Source organism: Sesamum indicum, linkage group LG8, assembly GCF_026168435.1.
Source record: "Sesamum indicum cultivar Baizhima isolate 11 linkage group LG8, ASM2616843v1, whole genome shotgun sequence".
In the NCBI taxonomy this organism is placed as follows: domain Eukaryota; kingdom Viridiplantae; phylum Streptophyta; class Magnoliopsida; order Lamiales; family Pedaliaceae; genus Sesamum; species Sesamum indicum.
In genome coordinates, this window is record NC_142664.1 from 1,800,169 (window position 1) to 1,825,685 (window position 25,517).

The window sequence follows — 25,517 nt, forward strand, 5'->3', positions numbered from 1 at the left end:
AAATTACAGGGGGGTTTTTGCATTTACCCTATTTATTTTTCATTCTGGCAAATTCACATAAGCACCTACGAGTGTTAAATTTTTATTTTTATTTTTTCAATTTTCCACACATTTTTGACATGCAGACATATCCAAATTGACCCTTGTTTCTAATAAAAATAACACTAACGACATTTAACATCAATTATTGCAATTTGACTAAATAAATAAAATTGAATTATAGTATTTAAAATTTTATTAATATTTCTTAAAAATAAAATAAGGTTATTATTTATTTGTAATGATTATATATATATATATATATTAATTGATACTATTATTTAGCTTTGGAATATTTTAATACGCTATTATTTAGTACAAATTAGTAAATAAATTTAGTTATAAGTAAAAGGTTATAAAAAATTTGTATTTATATATGAAATTCATCATTACCCAAAAATATTATATTTATGTAAATGAAAAATTATCTTGTAAATTAAAAATATTTGAATTTCACACAAAATTTTAATTATTGATTTTAAAATAATTAAAAATAAATATACTATTTTTAAATATTTCTTGGCTAAAATCGCCAGGACGACAACATCATCCAAATTTGTATTGGGCAATACTGTCGTTACCTTAATTAGGGGACGACAGCAACTTCACCCAACAAATTAGGGGGCGACGGAGCCTTCCTCCTCCTTGCCGTTGCCCCCTTATTTTTTGGGTGATGTTGCCGTTGCCCAAATTTGTGTTGGGCAACGTTGTTCGTCTTCCAAATTAGGGGCGACGGTGCCCTTCTTCTTTCCGTCGCCCCCTTCTCCTTCTTTGGGCAACAACGACAAATGTCCTCACTTTTAACTTTTATATGTATATATTTAGTATGATTTATTTTATCTATAATAATATAAATAAATATTATTTCTTCTTATAAATTTATATAATACAAATTCATAATATTTTAACTATGGATGTTTAATCATTAAAATTTAAAATTCAATTGTTGTAAAATATAGATAGTTGATCACATCGAACGATTGTCATTCATCTAACACAGATCAAACAGTTATAATAAGCAAGAGCATAACAATCCAATGACTCCAAAAAAATTAACGAGTTAGAATTATTTTAACAGAAGAGGCACGTTGCAACATTTTAGAAATTATCGAGGATTTTGCTTTTTTGCGAAAAATAAAGGGTTTTTGTTTTTTTTTTATGTTACCCAAATATATAATAGTGATATTTTTGTGAATTATCAAAGGTGTGTACCAACTCCTCTCTCTCTATATATATTTATATATAAAATAGATTAATGAAATCTCATAGAATTTTACCATTACAAATTGAAATGTTTCTTGAATGAAAAGGAAGGAATATAAATTAAATAAAAGTGGAAGTGAATAAAAAATAAATAGTTAAAAGTAGGCAATAAATAGGTGGGAATATTAATGTGATATGGAATTACAATTCATAAAAAAGGCACACATTTCCATACATCCCACATTTAATTTTTGCCATATTAATCAATTTGGTCATAAATTTTCTTCTCTAGAAGATTGAGATGTTAGGAATGCACGTTGCATTCATTAATATACATATCAATAAAAATATAATAATAATATATAAGGGTTAATATATTTTACATTCCTGAATTATGTATAGGGAAAAGTATTATTTTAGTCCGCTAAGTATGTCTAATTTTAATTTTAATCCGATAACTATGTCCATTTTTATTTAGGTCTAGTAACTTACGAAATTGCTTACTTTTAGTCATCTGACAGATTTTCGGACAATTTTACCTCTATGAGTGCATATGGACTAAAACTGCCTTTCAAAAGTTGCATAGGGGTAAAATTGTCCTAAAATCTGCCAGAGAACTAAAAGTAAGTAATTTCATAAGTTACTGGACCTAAACAAAAATGGACATAATTATCGAACTAAAATTAAAATTAGGCATACTTAGCGGACTAAAATAATACTTTTTCCTTGTGTATATAATTATATTTATTTTCTAAAGTATGAAAGTAACAAAAACACCTTCACCCCCCAGCAAAATAATTTGAAATTAATAAGATAAAAACGCGCTTCTTATTTACGCTATACTTTTCATTTTACTCTCTAAAGTATGTTTTAGTAAAAAAAAAATTTAAACCAAACTACTTTTAGTGATTTAAAATTTTACTCAATATTTATTTTAAAAATAATATTAAAAATTATAGCTTTTTATAAATTATGTAATACAAAAAATAATTACAAGCTCAATATATGCAAATATATTTTGCAAAGTAAATTATTTATATTAAAAAAAAAAGTACATGTAAATATGTGTAAATGCGTAATGCATATAGTTTTATACAGAAGTATCTTATATAACCTATAAACTATTATTCAATTACATGTAGGCATAATTAAAATAAATCATATTATTACTAAAAAAATTATAGAATATTATAAATTAATTATGTTATAGATTTGCATATTTAATAGTGTATAAATCTATTTGATGTGCCAATGAGGTTTAGCTCAGTTGACGAAACTGAGGTCCCATCATGGGTTCGAACCCCCCTAGATGCACAGGATGTTGTCTGCTGTATAACAGGAGTTAGTCTACTCTAAAAAATGATTGTACTTTTAATCGATTTATTTCAATTAATAAAAAGTTCATCGCTCTTATCTAAAAAAATATAATTTATTTTAAAAAAAATTCAATATATATAACAATAAAAGCAAAAATTATGTAAATGTTTGAACAGTTATTTAAAAAAATAAGAAGTATGAATTTATAGAGTTTACACAAATTATATCCTAATTATAAAAATCATAAATTTTAGGTAGTATTTATTTTAATAATTTTTTTTAGAATAATTCAAATTATGTTTATGACCGTAATAAATATATTTTAGAGGGCCTAAATAATAAATAAAAAAACCGGTCCACATCATGAAAGGGGTAATATAAGACCAATATTGACTGACTCAAAAAAATATAAGACTAACATTATAAATTGAAAAAAATTGCAATATTCTCTCAAACTTTTGAGTAAAAGGTCACCAGAAATTGGAAAGATGACTTTTATTTTCCACGCTTTTGGAAGTCATTTCCCACTTTCTTTCATCTAATACGCGTTTCTTCTCATATATTCTAAAGAATGATTGACTTTGACTCCTTCAATTTTCCGCTATTCTTATTGTCATTATTCCACTTTCAACATCACTTTTGAGTAAAGGTCACCAAAAAAACGCTAATACTACTTACTTATTGGGGGTAGATTTGATTTTTTTTTTTTTTTTTTTTTTACTAATATCAATAAATTTTGAGATTATATATTTGTTGGACGAAAATAAATATTAAGAATACTAAATATAATTTCTCACATCATAGAGTCTCTACGTGCAATTTCATAAGCAAATTAAGTGTATATGCTGCTGTAGAATCTACTTAGGAGTAATGTGAAATATATATAGACATAAAATAATCAAATATATCTATCTCTCTCTATATATATAACACTATTTTTTTTTTTCAGAAAATTACACTAAGTTTTTTTCTCAAAAATTAATATTTGGCGCATTCAGCCCCCGCAAACATATATAAAAAGAACCTTAGTTCATAACAAGAAAAAAAAACTTATAATTATAGATCTATTGAAAATATGTAAGCCTGTAGGAAAAAGAAACATTGGAAGCAAAGTGGAGAGGAAACCTGTATCAGTGGGTTGAGGAAAAAACAAAAAGAAAAATAATGTTATAATCACTATTCTGACCAAATTCCTTTTTAAAGGAAAGAAATAAATTAAAAGATAAATTTTTTAAGTATTTAAAACTTGATACGATAAAATTTTTTCTTTAATAATATCATAATATTGATAAATAATTTATTAATTTTTTTTGAAAAAAATATATGGACCAACGAGCCCAACCCACCAGCGCATAGGTCCGTAAAACTATTAACAGGTTAAGCCTTTTGAGTTTTGGCAAACCCGTTGCTGACCCGACAGTCAAAACAACTGCAGTTCTGCAAATTGTCAGCTTACATCATACATAAATATCTCTCAAAGGCTTATTGCAATATAGACAAGCTGAAAAAGCAGATGGGGACTAAATTTTCTGCCAGGTAACTAGGCCTCTGAAAGTGTGTGAACATCGGTACTTACTCGGGCTATGCTATTAGCGGAAGCAAGCAGCAATTGGCGAACGGGACACACAAGACTAGATAGCTTGGACTCATAAAATGCTGCTGTGATGAAATCCAAAAGAAAGAATGCCACTACAGAGTCTAAAGCTAGTTAGGTCCACGTCTAGCAGTTTCCTCAGCCCGTGTTAGGGCATCTGTGAGCATATCTACTGTCCAATCCTTCACATCTTCCTGCAAAGGTTTACAGTCAAGCAGTTGGAATAGCTCGATCCAAGAAAAAGTAACATATATATGGGGAAGCAAGAGACAATGAAAGAGAAAAGGTTGAAGATTAAAAAAGGTTCAATACTGTCTGGAATTTGAGGGAGAAGGTTTTAAACATATTTGATCCTGTAGCTTCCAGTGCGATACAGATGTGCTATAATGTCGTTTACTGCATCTGCTAAAACAAGTATATACTCGAGCAGAAGGGAAAGAAGGATCCACGTTTCAAGAGTTGAAGCAAAAGGCAGTCCTCGTGAGTCCTTTACATAACCACCCCAAACTCTCAATGAAGATCACATATATCAAGTATCAACAAACAATTGAAAAGAATAATTACCTGGAGGCATGATTCTAGAGTCTCAAACATGCTTCAAAATATTTGTATAAACTTAAAATTCATAAAATCTTAACTTTAGATGCCCATAGAGGATGGTAATATTTACTTGTAAATTCCAGGTATGAGAGGTCAAATTTATGCCTTCCTTGTAGTTCATTTCAAGTTGAACAAACTGGTAGGTGTCTACTTCTAATCGAGCATCTAGCATACAAGAGGGTTTTGCTAAAACATACTAGACATGAAAAACTATCCACCAATGTGATGCACATCTGATCTTCCTAACTTATAAAGTGGGCCCTTCTGAATTTTCATTGTCACTTGGGTGGGTCTGAGGGAGGTCAAAAGTAGGATCTAGCATATTGACCAACAAAATATATGGATTGCATGAAAAGGGGAGGGCGCAGCCTTATAGCTTCAGAGCAAAATGTCAATTGCAACAGAAGGTAAAACAGGCCATTAAAGCAGCCATTTTTCAGTGAAGTACAAAAGGAGCTGTACCTAGAGAAATTAATGAAGGACTTTGCTGATGATTGACAACTGTTTGTTGCCTGGAACCTGTTCCAAGAGATATTTGTAGAGATAGGTTCTCCATGGTTGTTTAACTAGAAAGAATGTTAAAAATGTCGGAATGTTGCTCTCAGGATTGTTCAATTACTTATTTGTTAATAACTTGCACTTCTACCAATAAAAAGAGGAGGAGAGAATCCATATTGAATGCTGCTTGTAAATCTAAACCCTGGAGCTCTCACCTCAAAGGTTGCAACCTCACTGCTTGGTAAGGCACAAGATTGCTAAGTTAACCACAAAACTCAAATAACTCAAGAGTTTTACAAGAGCTAAGTTATGGAAATGAAGGAGCTAAAACAAACATGTGATTGTCCAACTAATGTTTAAACATGACCTTCTACATGGAAATTGCTGTCAGAGAGAAAGGAAGACATAGGAAAGGCTTTTCAATTACCAAGTGTAGTGGTTCCCCAGTCCTTATTCTTGCATTTGGACGAGATAGCTTAGATTCAAATGGAGTCGTCGGCCGCACTTCTTGAATTTCATCCCACTCTTCACGAGTAAGCATCCTGACGGTTCCTTGACCAGCAGGAGCATTCTTTATCTTTCGCTCAATCCTTTCCTGGGACGTTGCCTCATCATGCTGCAAATATATAAATTTAGATACATTGTTTGCACAATTTTCAAGTTTCCAAACTTCTGTAGGCATTCACTAGAGGGATCAATAAGAACATAAAGAGATGGTCTATTGCCATATAACACCCACAGGACTGCCTGATCCACCACTTATGTCCAAACAGATATTGAAGCCTCAATATTCTAGAAAGAAAAAGCATGAGAGACTTCAAACTGAATTTTGAAGACAATGTATAAATCTTAAACACATGACATAGTTCTACAAAAATAAGCTTCAAAGTGATTAGTTTTCTAGCTAATCAAAATCTGAAACTCAAAGAACTCAGATTCAAAAACTATGAAGCCTTGCATATATTTAAGAAAAAGCATTTTAGTTCACATATAGTTTGTCTGTAATGGGCATTTTCCAGATGTAGCATGATGAACTCACTTAAATTGCAAATGGAAGGTCCTTAATTCTTGGGGCAAATTGACCAATATTATTAAACGATTCAAGGACAATATATGTAAATAATACCATCATCAGGAGCTTAGCAAAGAGGGCAATTCCCACGACAGTCAGTAACATTGGCATGGTTGCTGTGTCAAGGAAAGATCTTGATTCAGGAACATCCACCAATAACTGATTTTTCTTTGGATTTCGTTTTTTCCTCTTCTTCTCTAACTCAGCAACCTTCCTCCTCAAGGTGTCACTTGGACCATCACGGGACAGTGTATGCAGGTTCTTACAAAAATAAGCTAAACCTCGACGAACTCCATGCATGTTTACAGAGGATGAAAGCTCATTTAATCACCCGACTACTATAATCAAGCAATTGAAAATATATGGTGAACAACCAACAAAGAAGTCCCCCGGAGAGTGTGGTTGGTCAAATACAGTTTCGCCAGAGCTGCCCGAAGAATTAAGTTACGATTAGTGACAACGACAAAAATGGAAATGTGAGAACAAAAATATAATTTGAATAATAACGGAATCTCTTATTTAGGGGAAAAGAATAACTGCAGATAAGTGACAGTAAAGAAAATTATTATGTGAAAATAACAATATAATTAGAATAATGACAGAATCTCTTATTAGGGAGGAAAAAGAATAATTGCAGAATCACTGGTTGAAAGACAGGCATCTTCAGCTTATCACCAACAGCAAAAAGACCAAAGCAGTTTGTTGTATAGGAACTGTGTTGGGTAGTTCCAGCTGTAGGAACTTTAGAAAATAGTGTATAGTCAAAAAATCTTAAATCTAGTATTTTGATGTAACTGTTCTATGAAAACTTCCTATCAAAATCGAATATGTCAAACCCTAGAGACATACTCCAACGGAGGGCCAAAAGGCGGAAAACTGGAATGAACTTCCAAGTGCATTCTGACATGCATTTTCACGAACACTTTGCTAGCACATTTCACACATGAAAAGCACTCACTTCCACACATGAAATCAATAATCAGTAATCTGACTCTCGGAATTTCTTTATTTCAGGATTTAACAAGAATTGTCTAGTGTCCATATATTTTCAGCACCAATTCTTCCTCAGTCTCTCACTATACGCAACCAAAAAATCACTGCTACACAAAATGCGAACCATCCACCAAAATAATACTAATCAAACTTTGCCTCCAGAGCTCCACCAAACCCCAATATCAACAAAAATTCTCACATTTTCGGCAAAATACATAAAAGCTTCCCAACGATTGGAAGCCCAATCCTTACAGTTCGCATGCGAAGTAATAACCTCGTCAATAACCCAAATGCAAGCACAACCCACGGAGGAGATCACGGTCTATAACAAAAATCCACCTATTTCACTCCAAATGCCAAAGGAATTTCAGATTTAGCAGAGATTTTGACAGGGTTACTGTTTACCTTGAATTCACCTTTCAGTAGAATAAGGAAGGGTATGTTTTCGAGCAAAATCCGCCATGCCGATTCTACAAGGACGCCGCCGGCCTGCCCTCCTCGCGCGGAGAAGTGATCATGTGTGTGTTTCTCGTGTGCGGACAGAGAGCGCGAGAGACGAGGCTTAGAATCAGCCGGTAAATGCCAGTGTAGGGTACTAATTTCCACTTTTTCTCCTCAGTCCCAATTTCCATATAAATAAAAGTAAAGATGAATATTTATATTTTTTAAGATTAATTATATTTGTCACGATAGATTTTATATTTTGATATTTATTTTTTTTGTATTAATTTATCATTTTTGGCAGAAAAATCAACAAAATAAAACCTTCATATATTGTAAAATACAAATTTCGTATAATTAAGATGGTAAGTTGACAAAAAAAAAAAAAAATAGATACCAAAGTATAAAAAGAGGTATAGTTTGAATGACAAATTGTAATTCACCCATTTTTTTATTTGAAATTTTGTGTAATTTTTTTATTATTTAGAAAATTAGATTTAGTATCTTTAATATTTGTTTTTTGTTTGTGATGTATATTGTAATAAATATTTACTTGCAAGGATAAAAAAGTAATTTAATATATATGAGACACATATTAAGTACATATAACATACCACAAGGTATAACTCTCAACACCACTACAAATATAAAAAATATAATTTTTTAGAGGGGATTACTATTGATTGATTTGACCTATCATACATGCAGAAATTCTCTCTCTAAACCGCGTTGAATTTACCTAGTATGTAATCGTGCCGTGGGTAAACTCTTTTCATCCTTACATTAAAATTACAACAAGGCGATTGACACTGTCTACGACGCCCCCCGGCCCGAGGCCGCATCTCGAGCTCGGTCTAGGAAGATAGGCACAAAAATATGCCCATCTACAAAAGAGAGCTTAATATGATTTCTGAAGGAAAACGAGGAAGTGTTCATATGGAGCATGACGGGTTTCCATGGGATTTCACCTGATGTTATCACTCACGGGCTCAGCTTAAATCCCGATACAAAAGCTATAAAGCAGAAAAATAAAAAAAGGATATTTTGGGCTGGAGAGGAATCAATAAAAGAGGAAGTGGATAAGCTAATCAAAGCCAAACATATACACCCAATGCAATACCTCGAGTGGTTGGCTAATGTTGTGTTGATCCCGAAGCCAAACAGAAACTGGGGCCTTTGTATTGATTTCACATATTTGAACAAGACATGTCCGAAAGATCCTTTCTTTTCCCGTGAATTGACATTTTGGTCGACTCCACCTCTGGATGTGAATGTTGAGCTTTCTAGATGCGTTCCAAGGCTATAATCAAATTTCGTTAGCCCTAGAAGATCATGAAAAAACAAATTTTATCACGGACCAAAGGATCTTCTGCTACAACGTCATGTCATCTGGCTTGAAAAATACAGGAGCAACATACCAACAACTTGTCAACCACATATTTAAAACTAGGTTGATTGAAACATGGATGTTTATATAGATGAAATGCTAGTTAATAACGTGAAAGAGCAAGATCATATCAAGGATTTAGAAAAGTGCTTCCAAATATTGAAAGCCTTTGGTATGAAATTATACCCTGTTGTGAAAATGGTGTGATTTGTGTTTATAATCATATCTCAAATGAACATTATATATAAAATATCATTATATAAATTATCACAATTACACATAGTACGAAAATGAACATAATAAATTTAGAAATTAGAAAAGCTGCACCGATGGAGAGTCACAACACTTGTCACTGACCTAAAGCCATAATTGCCTTCCTACGTGCAGGTTTTAACGGTTGACCATGACTCCAGGATAAAAAGCCATTAGCTCTCAACAGTGTCTCATCCCATGTGCACGACCACGAGGAGACTAGGAACCAGTCCACAGTCACGTTGCAAAAACTCTACAAATACTTGTGGGAGTATAAAATATTTCTCAGCTCATAAGCTATATAAAATCTATATGTCTCTCAATGTGCCAAATGAAAAAAAGTAACGGCCCTTTAGATAGTGGTAAAATTTTGGCCGTTATAAAATATTAAGTGACCTAATTAAAACTCAATATTATAATAAATCCAATTATAAATAGGTCACATAAATATATAAAATGTAACGGTCAAATACTTATTAAACCTTATAAAATCATAATTAAATCATTATAATAATGGGGCCATAAACCTCAATTAAATATCAAATTAAACTGACACATTAAGATCAAATAAAGTGTTGGAAATAATTTGATAATGTAGAAAATTTTAAAGCTTATTTCCAACAAGGCCTAATTAAAACTCATAATATTATAATAAATCCAATTATAAATAGGTCACATAAATATATAAAATATAACGGTCAAATATTTACAACTATTTAAAGGGTCATTAGTTTTTTTTCATTTGGCACATCGAGAGAGATATAGATTTTGTATAACTTATGAGTTGAAAGATGTTTTATACTCCTACAAGTATTTATAGAGTTTTTGCAACATGACTGTAGACTGGTTCCTAGTCTCTTCGTGGTTGTGCACATGGGATGAGACACTGCTGAAAGCTAATGAGGTTTTATCCTAGAGTCATGGTCAACTGTTAAAACCTGCACATAGGGAGGCAATCATGGCTTTAGGTCAGGACAAGTGTCGTGACCCTCCATCGGTGCAGATTTTCTAATTTCTAAATTTATTTCATTCATTTTCGTACTACTTGTAATTGTGATAATTTATATATAATAATATATATAAAGTTATTTTGAGATATGATTATAAACATAATTCACACTATTATCCACAACAAACCCTGCTAAGTGTACCTTTGGGGTGAAGGGGGGAAAGTTTCTTTGGTACATGATCTCCGAGAGAAGAATAGAAACCAACCCAAAGAAAATTAATGCTATCATGGACATATCCCAATTGAAGTCGATCAAAGAGGTACAAAAACTTGCAGAGAGGTTGGCGTCTCTGAATCATTCATTTTGTGATCCGCGGACAAGGACCTACCTTTCTTCAAGGTTCAAAACTAGCCAAGAAGCATTCGATGAGTTGAAGAGGTACTTGGCTTCACCGCCTTTGTTAACAAAACCCAAGACTGAGGAAATCCTCTACCACTACCTGATGATTTCTGAAAATACCGTTCGCTCAGTTTTGATGCGGCAAGAAAATAGAGAACACCACCTGGTATATTATGTTAGTAAAATACTATAAGGGGCCGAATCCAGATACTCCCAAATTGAAAAGTTAGCCCTATCTTTAATCATTGCACCTAGAAAGTTAAGGCCTTACTTCCAGTCACACCAAGTGATAGTGTCGACAAACCATCCTTTGAAGCGTCGAGTCCAGAGCTTTCAGGGAGGATGGTCAAATTGGAGGTGGAGTTAAGTGAGTTCAGTGTTAATTTCACCCAAGACCAGCTATTAAAGTGCAAATGCTAGCTGATTTCCTCGTCGAGTTGGCGTATGACTGGGCGAGCATTTATACGCCTACCTGGAGTTTGCACGTCAATAGATCGTCCACATTGGCGGGAAGTAGGGCTGGGATAGTTCTAGAGAGCTCCCATGGAGATAAGTTTGTGTATGCCAAAAAATTGGAGTATCCCTCATCGAACAATGAGGCAGAATACAAGGCATTTTTTGTAGGGGGAAGTTAGCTTTAGCTGCCGGGACGCAAAAGATTGTCATCTATAGTGACTCGCAATTGGTGGTTAATCAGATCCAGGGATCCTATGAGACACGAGACGAAAAAATGTCTAAGCATTCTTTGAAAGCAACAACCTACTTGAAAAATTCGAATAGACCTCTATTATTTAGGTGTGAGAGCAGATCATGCCGTGGCCGACCAGCTAGCCAAGTTAGCAAGCTCGATGGTAGCAATTCGAAATAGAAGAATCACTTTTCTCTCATTGAAAAGGGTCGCGATCGAGGAGCAGAGGAGATTATGTATATGGACCTAACATCTTTAAGCTGGAAGGAACTATTGTCAGATTCCTTACTGATGGGACTGAACTTGAGAATCGAAAGGAGGCGAAAGCTTTGAGAAAAAAGCATTTCGCTTCGTCATGATCAATGGAGAATTATACAAATGTGGTTTCTCACAACCCTTTCTAAAATGTCTAATTCCCAAGGAGGGGAATTATATCTTAAGAGAGATACACGAGGAAACCTGCGGAAACCATCTTGAAGGAAAAGCCTTAGCAGGAAAGGCCCTGAGCCAGGGATTCTTTTAGCCCACGATGCTCCTTGACGCGAATGAGTTGGTAAGGCGATATCGGGCATGCTAAGAACATACAAACATTAATCACCAACCAGCAATGCTAATGCAGCCCTTTGAAAGTCCATGCCCTTTCGATTAGTAGGGTTTAGATTTAGTTAGGTCTTTTCTACAAGCCACAGACAGAGAAAGTTCTTGATCGTTGCAGTTGACTATTTTATATGGGTATAAGCCAAGCCCTTAGCCAAGTATCAAAGAAAGAAGTGATCAAGTTCTTGTGGAAGAATATCATATGCCGCTTTGGCATCCCCGCGCCCTAATATCTGACAATGAGACTCAGTTTTTTAGGAATAAGCTTAAGGACTGTGCAACGGACTAGCGATCAAGCAATTCTTCACCTCAGTTAGAAATTCTGAAGCAAACAGATAAATGGAGGTCACCAACCAGACAATTCTCCTGCATTAGAAAACTCGATTGGGAACCGCTAACGGAGCATGGGAGGACGAGCTCCCTAGTGTTTTTATTAATTTAATTTAAAATAATTGCTGATTATTAGGTTCAATAACACATAAAACACATATTATACTTCATATACATAAAAAATAATAGAATCTAAATAACCCATTTTTAGTTTGTCCAAAAAAAAAAAAAATTATCCTCAATTTAACACAGCCTCTGACTTCATTTTGAAAATTATGCATTTTAGAAAATTTGAAAAATTGAACTATTCTTAATTTTGTATTATAAATAAATATTTTTTATGATAAAAATACACGTATTTGTATAGCCTTTTCTTTTCTCCCTTTACATAAAATAGATTAGGGCTACTTCAGTATTTAATTTATATTTTAATCGAATTTTTAACCAAAAATTACAAGGTGACATTTTTTCGCTAAATATTGAAACATTACTGGAAGAGGACAAGGGTAACATAATATTTTACCATTAAATTATGATCAATTTTTTTTTTACCATACAAACTACATCATAATGTTTGGATTCATTTTCTGAGTATTTTGTTGTGTTTTGTGGAAATAGAGAGAGAAAAACAAAGATAAATAAGTGTGTGTTAGAGATAGTATGTATATTTGGATTTGTTTTTGGAGATAATTTAAAATAAGTATTATATATTTAATGTTGTGTTTTGGGAGACAAAAATTACTATTCATTGTCAAATCATGTCTTTGGAGATAATTTAAAATAAATATTATATGTTTAATGTTGTATTTTGGGAGACAAAAATTACTATTCATTGTCAAATCATGCTTTTTTTTATATATATTTATGTATATATGTGTGTGTATATATATATATATATGTTTTTATGCTAAAATAGTTAAAAACACCTAAATAAGGTATTTTTGAATGATGGCAAACATTGAGTATGTTTTGACTTGTCTCGGAAATAAGTTGAAAATGAAAACAAACATAGTGCATAATTTTGACATCTTACCATCTCAAACCACTTTTCGATAGATCAGTATATAAATTTCAGGACACTTAAAAGGGTTGTTTAAATAATTTATTACTTTTATCGTGGAAATAAGCTATAGAAATATGCCCGTTTGGTTGTGTTTTCATTTTCATTTTCAGTTTCCAACAATTGAAAATATGTAGAAATGCTTTGTTGGTTTTTGTGTGAAAACTAAGAATATATTTGGATTAGTTGTTTCCAAATATAGGTATATAGGTGCGAGAATGTTAAATATAGGTATATGTATTTTTGATGTGACAGAAAGACAACTATGACAAGCCCATGTGACCTATATAAATTTGAAATTGAGAATTAGAATAGGAATTCATTCTCACTAAAAATGACTTGACCAAACAAATTCCCACCTACCCAAACAGTGAAAAGTGAAAAAAATCTCATTGAAAACACAACCAAACAAGCTCTTAAAACTTTAGGAAATATTGTAAGTTAAGTCAGAGCCAAGTTGAAAGTATTAAAAATAAAAAATAAAAAGTGAAGAAAAATTGGGGTTGAATTGTTTGGAAAAACAACTTATATTGAGAATTCTATGTAACTTTTGCTCTTACATCAACTTTACGTAAACAAATTATTATTTTTTTTTTCATTGAAACCACCTGAGGGTGGGGGGAGCTTTTCCTAGTCCCCAATCCTTCTTTATTAAAATAAAAGGTGAGCAAATTTACAACGGGGAGTGCTGACTCCCTATTATTTCTAAAAAAGCTGTAAAATCAGGAGTACTACTCTCTTATAAATATTAGCCCAAAGCATAAACGAGGAGTATTACTCCTTATAATAAATCACAAAAGCATAAATAAGGAGTACTACTCTCTTACAAAATTAAGACTAGCTAAGGTGATATACAAAGTTGGAGACGATAATCCAGTGTGTCAAAAATTTTCTGCCACTACACTCGAATCATCGGTTCCAACTAGCATCTGCAGATCAGGCTATACACGCAATCCAAGAATTATAGTAGGTAAACAATTCAAAACACAAGTCGTAGGTGAAAACGAATAAATATATATTTCTTCAATCTAATTTATTTCCAACAGTAGACAAATAAAATTTATTTTAAAGTGTTATAAATACCATTTAAAAAGCAATAATGTTTTCCAATAACTTTACGGGAGCGTTTGCAAACGCTTATTCTGTTGAAGTTGATGTTAAGGTTCGACCTCACTTTTAGATCAATAGCTTTGCTCAGTAGTTTTTGACCGATTCTTAGTTTGTTCAAATGACCTCAAAAGATTCCAATCACCCGACACAATATATTCTTTATGTGTTTATCAGTTTATTACTAAAAAACGTATTTATTTTATAATTTTTATTTTTAAATTATTTAAATTAAGTTAATCTAAGTCAATTTCTATAAAGCATTATAAATAACTTCCTACCAGCATTTGCAACTTATTATTAAAATTACAAGTATTAAGCTTTTTTTTTAATAATTCAATTTAAATTTTATTTTTAAATACTCTCAATTTTTATAGAAATTTAAGTTACAACTTTTTTCTATCATTTATTCAAGGGATAATTATACTTCCATCCCTGATATTTGGCATAATTACACGTAAATTCTTTGTGGTTTGAGAAATTACACCTAGCACCTTTGAAGCTTGTTTCCGTCTAACAAATAAGACTCTCCATTAATCAAAATTAACCAAAATTGCTGATATTAACAAAAAAATAAATTTATATTTACCCCGATTGACTTATTACAAGTCACATAGAATTTTTATGATCAAATTACCTTCATATATCTTTACGCGTTAATACATATAAGTAGGTATATCTTTACCTTTATAAGGATAGTTTAGTTCGAAACATAATTGTTTGACCTGCAATAAGTCAGTAATAAATCAATCGAGATTAAATAATAATTTTCATTCAGTTTTTTTTATTAATATCAACAAATTCAGTGAATTTTAACCAATGGAGGGACTTATTTGTTAGATAAAAATAAATCTTAAGAATGTATAATTATAACAAATCTTAAAGAAAAGAAATGTATTATCCCTTATTTAAATGGAATAAACAAAGTAGAGGGGGGGGGGGGGGGGAAGGAAGTTGTGCGTTTAAACCCACGCAAAGACACAGGTCTTTAGGCATGGTGTTTGTGTCAACTGTCACCTATAATTGCACACACTCACTCAGGAAACACATACACAAGCATGTCAAAACATTTTTTGAACTTCGTACCTCAAATCAATATATAAATGATTTCAAGAACCATTTTCCCCAAAGCACATAAATCAGCTCAACCCTCTTTCTCGTTCCCCCCTCCTCTCCCTCTAGATACATCAAACATGTCTGTTCTGTACTTGCATTAGTTGATTTGTTTTCTGCTACTGATCATTATAGTATATTATATATATACGGAAGTATATAGATGCAGTAGAGGTGTTGGGGGTGGGGATTGAAGAAGAAGAAGAGGAAGATGAGCAGTGGAGTTAAGGGAGCTGCAGTGGGAAGTAGGGTTCCGATTCCGGGCAGCGTAAAGAAGACGATCGAGGATATAAAGGAGATTACTGGGCATAATCATAGCGAAGATGAGATTTATGCAATGCTTAAGGAATGTTCCATGGATCCCAATGAAACTACGCAGAAGCTCCTACTTCTCGGTTAGACAAATTTTCATTTTATTCTTTCCCCTTCTTCTTCTTCTTCTTCTTCTGTTTTTGCCTCGTTTACTTTTTATATATGTACTAGGCTCGTTGGCGTCGATTCTGCTTTTGATCTGTGTTGTCATTACGAGTGTTTAATGGGTTCAGTTTGATCTACTATTTTCTTAATGGGTTTATGTGTGTATACCTGTTTTTGCGAGCATGAAGAATTGAAATAACCTGAGGTTTAGCTGGAAAGGAAAAAGAAGGATGAATTGTTGTGGTGATGGGATCAAGATGAACTTGAGGGGTGACAGTAGTTTGTGAATTTGTATGCTTCTGTTGCTGTTGTCAAACTTCTATTACAGATGTGGTTCTTAAAAGCTGTCCTCTACCTTCCTGTTGGTTGCTGCCTGTTGTTTGTATTTTGTTTTACTGGTAAACTGTGGTTTCAACTTATAGATTGTGTTGTTGTTTGTTGGATTCTTTTCTGGATTGCCTGTGTATTAATTCATTCTAGTTAGAGGCGTAGTTGAAAATTTGTTTAATTGCCTGTATGAGACTCATAGGTTGTTTGGCAGTTTCACATCGAGGAGCATCAGTTTGAAAATGTAAATGCTTTGGGTCTCCAGTGCGTGAATAAAAAGGCATTTCCTGTTTCAGCTACCACCAGTGATGGTTGGAATGATTTTAGCAGCACATTTGTCATCCCTAGTTAATAGTAGGGGTCTAGGATTGTAACCAGAATCTCTGTTTAAAATTCCCGAAAATAAGCATTTCTGGTACCATTACCATGACATGGTTGACCATAAAAGCCTGAGTCACCTATTGTTTTCTTTTCTTAATTTACTTGACAGAATAGTAGAACACATATCAAATTCTATTTCACCAGAAAAGCATTTTGTTGTATTTGTGTTTGATAGCTCAGGTGCTTTGTTTGCTGGCAGACTGACTTGTTCTGTTATATTCTTCTACAGGTACATTCCATGAAGTAAAAAAGAAACGTGATAGGAGAAAAGAGGTAGTTCATGATTTGGTTCCCTTGTGGTCTGTCGCTTACTAATAATTTCTTAAACATAGCTGAATTCTGAATTTACAATGACATGCTAGCCCCTTTAATATATTTTGCTTCGTCCTTCGGTCCGGTTAAAAGATGTTTATTGTTTTTTTTTGATAGTTTTAAGACTTTCTGGATTTGTTTCTTTCCTCCTCTTACTAGCAAGAGTATATGAACCTCATTATATGTGATATTAGTATATCTTGAACTTTCCTTGTGGCCAAGTTTTAAAGCTTCCAGAGGACAAGAATAAGAAAGTTTTTGAACAGGGTAGAAAAATGAAGAGAGTAATTATCCATGAACTTTGAGAACCTTTTGTATTGCTTTCCCAGTTATGTTTGCTCCCATCACAGATTCACAATCAATCCTCAGCTACCTCAAGTCTGCTCCAGCACAATAAATAAATTATGCCTTTTATGCATTTGGCATTTCAGTGCCACTGGATCATTCTGCCGAAATCTTACAATGCTCTATGTGGTGGCAATGTTATGGATCTCCTTACTAGGATGTCATCCATTGGGTTTAAGTTTAGACTGCAGAGGATCTCATTGTTTCAACCTTGAATAGCCATTTTGGCAGCATGATAGTTCTGTATTCGAGTGTCTAAAGAAAGTAGAGAAAAAGTCCAGCCTTCCTTCAGAATACAAGCAATCTGAAATAAATGGAAGAGACAGGGAAAGTTGTCAACTAATAGATTAGTCATCAGCCTCGAATAGTAGGAGGCAAATATGACACCAAGTCTTTTCATTATCTATTCTTTCCTTGAATAAAAAGATGCCTGATTGTCTTTGTAGCTCTTTTGATCTTACTACCTTTCATGCCTTCAACTATACCACAATCCCCTGCATGGACTTATTTTTGAATTCTCTTGCTCTTCTTGCTTTGTTATTTTACCCCCATCTCTTTCTTGTTTTTCCCCATTGAAGTTTCTCCTAAACTGCTGCGGCTTAAGCAGACTATGACTTGGTTTAAATTATTGTCCATACATGTTCAGAATTTGAATAAGGAGCCTGCAGAGTTGAGGTGGAAGCCAGGTAGCCAGGCGCGGGGGAATAGAGCAGGTGGCGGAAACTATTCATCCCGGCATGTGTCTCAGGGTGAGCCTATATTTGTGGCTGTTAAGCATGACGAATCACCTTTATGTTTGCCTTTTAGAATTGGAAGATTAAGTGGTTATATGCATATTATTCTTCTTGTTACTTATCATTTAACTCTCAATCATGTCATTTCACTTGTCTGCCTGCTGGGATAGGTATGATCTCTGGTCATAACTCCATAGTAACTGCGTACTTATTTTTTTAGAAAAGCAATTCCTTCCACCAAGCACTACGTAAAAGGAAGCCCCCCCCACCCCCAAAAAAAAAAAGTATAATTTTCTAAAAATTGTTATCACAGAAGTGCTATCTTTTGTCCTATTCATTCTGTCATCTGGTGTTCTCATCATGTCTTGTCAGATGCTGGTGGTGGAAGAAGTTCATCCACTGTTAAGGAAAGGGCCACCAGTCAGATTCCAGAGAAAGTCGTTAGCAAGAGTCTTCTGGTCAATGCACAAGAAGTGAAAAAGAATGAAGCTTCTTCCATTGCAAGGTCGGATAGGTGGTTTGCCTTTTGATGTGCTTGTAATGTGATGTGTTCATATTTTACATGTTCAAATCTGTACTTATTGACACAGCTCCATGTTTCTGCCGCTTTTACTTGTCAATATTTTCGAGCCACTTTTCCCCCTCAATGTTTTCTGAGGTTTATTTGTCTTATGTCTTTGCAGTCCAATTACTGATGTGTCTAATGGTCCATCTGGTATTACTTCCCAGAGTACCAATTCTATTTGTGACAACCATGTGTGTGCATGTGGAGGTGTTGATCAATACAATGAAACTGGAATTACCAGCATGCGTAAGTTGGAAGGACCACTGAGATTTTCATCCCCTATTGATTCAAGTAGCATCCCTGATACTCCAAGGACCAGGGATATACAAAAGAATGAGATGCTAGATTCAAGTAACCCTGCAAAATCCCCAACTCCGGCACCTGGTTCAGGATCTCATTTCTCTTCTTTGGATCCTGTGCCATCTCTAGATTTTCCACTCCCCAGTGCCATGGATGCAATTAGTGGTGAAGCAGGAAATCAGCAAATTGCCATTGAACTAATTGCTGATAATCTTGCAGAGAGGAAATCAGCTTCTGCCATGCAGGAAAAGATGCCAAATGACTTCCAGGGAGTTGGAAATACTCAAAATTCAGTATCTATGGGGACTGCCTCTTCTATTTTTGGTGTTTCTTCTGTTAGTAGGCCTTCATCTAATTATAACAATCCATCTCAAGTGGTTGGCCCACAAAAAGGTATAAATCTTGATGAGGCCATATGAAAGAAGTACTTATGTTGTTTCATTATTTGTTCTAAAAGACTGCCCAGGTGGTGCTGCTAGCTGCATTCATTAAGTGTTGCACTGTGGCACAGAACTGACTGTTTTAACCAAGGAAGCATTTGTTGTAAATGTAAGAGTAGCTTATAGTTGGCATTACTACTACTCCATACATATTGATGTGTTCTATCTTCCTGGCTGATGATTGCTTCAACTAAATTTTTGGAACATAGATTTGTTAAGCGAGCTGCCCTTCCAACAGATTGAGCAAGATAACATTGAAACAGATGGTCTGTAAAATGTGTATTTCTTATTTTGCATTATGGTGGTCTTAGTTTGTGATAATCTGTGTCTATGTTGTTCTTTATTAAATGGATGACAATCCAAATTGATGCTTGTTTCAACATTTAAATGTTGTCATACTTGTGATGGAAGAAAGCATAATCTGCGGAAACATGAGAGTGAAGTCGGTAATCTTATGGATTTGATTGTAATGGTTGCACCTGCACTTGCTCATTTTTGAATATGAAGAATAGGTGTTGTATGCAGTAAATAACTGGTGTCTCAATGTCTTTTGCTTCAGTGGTTCCAAGCAAAGAGTGGAAGCCAAAGTCTACAAATCCCAGTATTGGACAGAGTGTCAGCACAGATGCTTCATCTGAGGTTTCTACAATATCTGTTGGCAGTTATCCTGAATCACAGCTAGCTCCTTTAAAAGAAGCTACTCCAGAGCTGCAGACGAAGTTAGAGGAGTTACACATTTCTGATAGTCAGCATGTTATTATTCCTAACCATATACATGTGCCTGAAGTTGGAAAACTTGGATTTTGTTTTGGAAGTTTTGATGCTAGCTTTGGAGTAGACATGACACGTAATGGAGGCCTTGAGAGTGACAAGAGTCCAGCACTATCTGGATCATCTGAACCTATTGATGAACCCATGAAGGAGCTAAAGTTGAGGTGTCTCTCTCTCCCCTCCCCAAGTTCTGTTTTATCTGGTTTCTGCCTCAAATATCTTTCTTTTGTTGTTAAGTGAGGTTTATACTTATGTTCTATGTTGGCGATTGTTAGTTCTGCTGTGGGATTAAAACCCATCTTTATGTAGCATGCTTTTCATCAACAGAATTTTCTTTCCTGTCTATTAATAGCCACATCAGGACTGAAAGAACGGGCATAGATGTAGCTCATTGTTGATATATGGAAGTGGAGATCTAGTTTGATTATGAAGGAACTCTTCTGGGTTTATAAAAATGAATCGTATGGTAGGTGTCAGATTGTGGTGTCCTGATTAAGATTCAAATTATCCATTAGTGCTCCTTAGCGTCATAATTTGGCTGAGCAAATAGTGCTGTCTTAATGGAGAGATTTACAGTCCTGGTCTATATGCTCTAAATGAGTGGGGAGATGCCCAGAAAATAGATTGTTGCTGGAAAAGCCTGCTCCTTAACACTTAAAGGGTCTACTTCGGTGGTTGAGGGATGACATGGATTAATGAAAATTTTTAAAAGAGTCAGGCCCAGGTCTGCACAGCAGGAACCTACGATTTATTCAAAGATTTTGTTCGAAGGATGCAGCAAGTAACATGCAAAAAGAAAAAAAATTCATGGGACTAAGACGAATTGTGAGAACCACACTCAATCTCATATTGGAGTCTTGGAGAGCCTTAAACTTAAACTAGAAAATCAAGAAAATTTCTTGCGCTCTCCAAATTTATGTTACACCTATATGTAATCATTTAAGATGCTAGAAAACCTTGAAGTCTTCCCTTCTAGAAAATGCCCCACTTAATAGTTTAACCATGTGGACGAACCATGCCTTAAATTTTCGTTCCTCACTCTCCGGAATGTGTCCTGGGGCCGGGAGCATCTTCTGTTTCTCTTTATGAATTGTACTGAAACTTTCTTTGGTTTTGTTGCTGATGACAATTTCACAGGATTCACTCTTAGCTACTTCACTTTTTAACGTGCATATTTTCCCTGTGTTGAACAGCATGAATTTTTCAGTTCACTTCCTTCCGAAATCTTGTGACCTATCCTTATCATTTCTCGCTTTTATTAGTATCCTTGATTTCTCTCTTTTACTAATATCTGGTGGTAGTTCCCTTCTAGTTTCTAGCATTTCCCCTTCTTCACTCATGCCTTATCTGTCTATATTGTCAATATATTATGATTTCCTTAATCTTTCACTAATCAGTCTTAGATTCTTTGAAGTCCCCAGGACCTTCCTGTTTCTTCCTCAGTTGATGAACTATACCACCTTTCTGTGTAGTTGTACACTGAATAATATGAATACAAGTTTCTAAATGTTCCAGCACATGCATAGAGATTTTGCTCTTGATATCTTGTTTGGTAAGTTCATGTGTGAACCGCATTCTTGGCTGTATGATTAGGGCTTCGTGAAGCATTTCACTTTTAAACTTTTCATTTATGTTTCAGTACCTAGTTCCTATAATTTACTTCTCTGTCTAAGTATCATACTTTCTTGCATGATTACAGAAATCAAACTGTGTTGGTAGCTATGGAGAACACTGAAGCAAAATATCCTGGCCATACCCAATCAGTTTCACAAGTACCAGAAATATTTTTGTCTAGCGAGTGTGAAGTCCCATCCTCTATCAGCCCTGATTATGGTGAATCCAAGCAGGAGGTATCTCCCAGAAGCCATCAACATCCTGTTGTCCATTCTTCTTCAAACTATAATATTGGTTTTATGCAACCAATATTGAGTGGCCAAGTTCCACCTTTTGAAAGTTCAGAATCTCAAACTCGTGATGTTCCTCCACTTCCAAGCTTTGCTGTATGTTCTCTCATTGTTGTTCAACATTCCTTGTACTGTTGAGTGTCTAATAGCGTCAGTATCCTACATATTGCACATCCATGTGTTATAGCTTGTTTGTTTGTTGTATGCTAACAGGTCAGTCCTCTGCTGTTGAGAACTTGGTGTGCGTGACTATATTGTTTACTTTCATTTACTAACATTAAGTTGACTACAATATGCCATACAGGTGCAGCAATCTTTTGATCCAACGAGCTACTATGCACAGTTTTATCAATCTGGCATGGATAGTGATGGTCACACTTTGCCTCTTCAGTCTGCTGGAGCTGCAAACAAATACCATGGAAATGCTGCACTTGTGTCTGCACAGACTTCTCAGTCTCCTCAAGAGGTTTGAGCTTTATAAATCTCAGTAGCTCCCCTTTGGCTTTGTCTATTCTGTTTTGTGAAGTTCCAATAAACCTTCATTGCCATTAAGATAGCAATGTGGAGATCAACTGATTTGCAATACATAAACTCCCCATTGTCAAGTTTTACCAGAAGGTTCATTCTTTGCTCTTTTGGGGATCCTACATTTAAAGGTTATTCTGTTGTGTGAAATTCACATTCTGCCACAGTTGTTTTTTTCCTGCAAGAAATGCAATGGTTACTTTAAGTCTTGTTCTCATACTTATATTATTTCTTTTCTTGGCTTCGATTGTGGATTTTTTTTTCAATTTATGAAAATTATGCATATCTTGTACTCTGTTTCTAGCAAAAAAATAACATCTCTTAGATAAAGTCACAAAAGTTTATCCAGAATTCTCAGATAACTTCTTCTGATTTATGTGAATAGTGGAGAACTGAGCACCACAATTCGTGTGAAGATACTTTATTGTATGCTTTTCCTTTTATTTTCTCTCCCAAGAGGGTCATGCCAACAGTTGGCTCGTATACATATTTGAGTTCTGTACTATTACGTCTGATACTTGTGGATTTCTCTTTTACTTGGCTACTTTGAGATGGTTCTGGTCTTAGCCATAGAAACTGTTACTTTTTCATCCTCTCAATTGTTCAGCATAATATGTTTAATTTCTGAAGGTCTTCAGTTGCAGGGTGGTGCCCCTCCGATTCAGTCCATGGTGTCTTCAGCACATCTTGTCACCCAACCTGCTGGGATCATGCAAAGTTCAATAGCTGCAACTCAGCAACCTCTTCCTGTATTCCATCAACCAGCTGGCCTTCATCTGCCCCATTATCCTCCATTTATTGCTTATGGTCCTTATTTCTCTCCATTTTATGTCCCACCACTAGCAATTCATCAATTTTTAAGCAATGGTGCGTCGCCTCAGCACCCTCAGGGTGGCAGTTTGTATCCAACGCCACCTGGAAGAATTGCCAAATATTCGGTTTCTCAGTATAAGCAAGGATCTAGTACAGGAAGCTCGTCCCACGTTGGAGTGGCTGGCAGCTACGGGTCATATGGTCTTTCTGCGCCCAACTACACATCCAGTTCAGCCACACCAGCCCTTACTTCAACGCTAAATGAGGATATTGCCGTCCCAAAGGAAAATTACATTTCTGTCAGTGGTCAACAGGTTTGTCATTTTACACACATGATCTATTAGTAGAACTTTATCTGTTTAAGAAGAAAGTTTTTACAAGGAGGCCTTGCAATCACAATTTTGATCTCACATTGGTTCCTTCTGATCTTGATATCTCAGTGAGCAAGAATTTTATCATGAAAATCGTTCTTAATATTGTTCCATGGAAATATAAGCATAAGCTCATTCCTAATATGTTCCCAGGGCAATATCAATGTCAGAGACGTTCATTGGTAGAGCATATGATGGTGTTAATCAATTGATCAAGATTTGTCTATGAATAATTGCTTATCAGACACCAAAAAGAATTTGATTTTTATGCATTTTACTATCTTTGTGTCAAACTACGTACTGAATCATTTTCTGTGCTGAGCACTATGTTTTGATACAAGACTTGCTAGGTTGCTATGCTTCTCGCTCCAACTTGTGAGATTGTTATTTTACATATTAGAAAAGTGATCGCTTCTGATCCATTTGCTTATGCAGAGTGAAGGTTCAGGTGTGTCCCGGGGTCAACTGGCTTTCACCTCAACACAGCCTGGCCACGGAACCTTAACTGGTATTTACCACCCGGCACAGGCAGTGACAGCTGCAACTGTTCACCCTCTTTTACTACATTCTCAAGCCATTACCAACCACGTTGATATGGGAGGATCAAGAGCTGGTGTTTACCAACCGTAGCAAGAAAGGAGATGCTTCTTTCAGAAAGGCAGCAACAAGTTCAAAATCCGCACGAACCATTCTTCTTGATGGAATTTCTATAGTAAGTTCTGATTTGAAGAGCTACATCCGCAGGCACAAATGCCTGGAACTGAGTATAAATTAGTGGAAGGGGGCAATAACTTTTTAAGTTAACTGAGGGCAGAATCCGCAAATGATCCTGTTTCTTGCCTCTCGGAGATGGCTTTGTATTTTCCCTCAACAAGTGTTAATCCCTTTATAGGTTTTAGCATTATCCATAGCCTAAAATAGAATTTGTTATTTTTGTTTGTTATATTTTATCTAGAGTTGGGACTGTATTTGAGGTGTTTATCTGTAGAGCAAAAACAAGAGTTGTAACTATGGGAATGTTGCAACTGGCCCGTGGTATATACAGATGGTGATTTCATTACTTTTGATGGACTGCTAAGACTTTCCATCTGATAGAGTGCTTTGAAGCAGTGTTCGATTCAATTGAAACTCGTAGCTTCAACATTTATGATAGGTACCACCAAGCTCAAAGCAATTCTTATCCTAATAAAAACAAACCAACTTGCCATACAAAGACCTTCAAAACCTCAGAATTCAGACTTCAAAGGAGCAATCCTAAGCAGATGACCACAAAAACAGATAAACTTTCCCCTTTTTTCTGGACAAGGTGGAGGGAAAAAGGGGTTCGGTGCAGGGTAGGGAGGATCTCCTCCATAAAATGTGTAGGTGAAGTCAACAAAATACGAGTACCTTTTTGCTGAAGACTTTGTTCTGCCAAATAGCTTCTGATTCGGCAGAATGTCTCGTTTGTCCAGCATATCAAAATTTGGGATGGCCAAACAACGATGTCATGATGCTTATCTTGGGGAATCAGTGATGTTCATGGGTACGAAGCGCAATGACTCCGACTCCATTGTTGCACGAGAATATCAGTAATTCAGTAATTCTAGCGAAGAAGATAGGGCTAAGACAACATACCATAACATGTTGCAAATCTTGGGGAATCAATGCCTTTCAGGCATATGATGGACCT

At 34.9% G+C, this 25,517-nt stretch overlaps 2 protein-coding genes across 5 annotated transcripts; one reads left to right on the forward strand and one right to left on the reverse strand.

Annotated features, from left to right (window-relative positions):
- Positions 1-3,943: 3,943 nt before the first annotated feature.
- On the reverse strand, positions 3,944-7,934 carry LOC105167409 (cytoplasmic dynein 2 light intermediate chain). The gene is made up of 4 exons (XM_011087112.3): positions 7,722-7,934; positions 6,378-6,750; positions 5,679-5,867; positions 3,944-4,347 (listed from the first exon to the last, which is right to left on the reverse strand). Exons 2-4 carry the CDS (start codon positions 6,621-6,623, stop codon positions 4,264-4,266), a joined length of 519 nt encoding a protein of 172 aa, XP_011085414.1. The 5' UTR covers positions 6,624-6,750; positions 7,722-7,934; the 3' UTR covers positions 3,944-4,263.
- A 7,571-nt stretch (positions 7,935-15,505) lies between these two features.
- On the forward strand, positions 15,506-24,905 carry LOC105167411 (uncharacterized). Of its 4 annotated transcripts, none has more exons than XM_011087113.3 (10): positions 15,506-16,035; positions 16,995-17,038; positions 18,069-18,171; positions 18,529-18,670; positions 18,840-19,414; positions 20,021-20,396; positions 21,932-22,232; positions 22,441-22,602; positions 23,300-23,788; positions 24,281-24,905. In XM_011087113.3, the coding sequence occupies exons 1-10, from the start codon at positions 15,852-15,854 to the stop codon at positions 24,473-24,475; spliced, it is 2,571 nt and encodes an 856-aa protein (XP_011085415.1). In that variant the 5' UTR covers positions 15,506-15,851; the 3' UTR covers positions 24,476-24,905. The 4 variants fall into 4 exon arrangements, with proteins under 4 accessions (XP_011085415.1, XP_011085416.1, XP_011085417.1 ...); XM_011087114.3 differs by having other exon boundaries at positions 23,306-23,788; XM_011087115.3 differs by having other exon boundaries at positions 15,508-16,035; positions 18,529-18,661.
- The last annotated feature ends 612 nt before the right edge of the window (positions 24,906-25,517 follow it).

Coding starts and splice junctions, on each gene's coding strand:
- LOC105167409 (XM_011087112.3), bottom strand. CDS start 6,623: ATGCATGGAGTTCGTCGAGGTTTAGCTTATTTTTGTAAGAACCTGCAT. Junction 5,868..6,377: donor TTGCTAAGCTCCTGATGATG/GTATTATTTACA, acceptor ATATATTTGCAG/CATGATGAGGCAACGTCCCA. Junction 4,348..5,678: donor CTGGGGAACCACTACACTTG/GTAATTGAAAAG, acceptor AAACCTTTGCAG/GAAGATGTGAAGGATTGGAC.
- LOC105167411 (XM_011087113.3), top strand. CDS start 15,852: ATGAGCAGTGGAGTTAAGGGAGCTGCAGTGGGAAGTAGGGTTCCGATT. Junction 22,233..22,440: donor CTCCACTTCCAAGCTTTGCT/GTATGTTCTCTC, acceptor TATGCCATACAG/GTGCAGCAATCTTTTGATCC. Junction 22,603..23,299: donor CTTCTCAGTCTCCTCAAGAG/GTTTGAGCTTTA, acceptor GAAGGTCTTCAG/TTGCAGGGTGGTGCCCCTCC.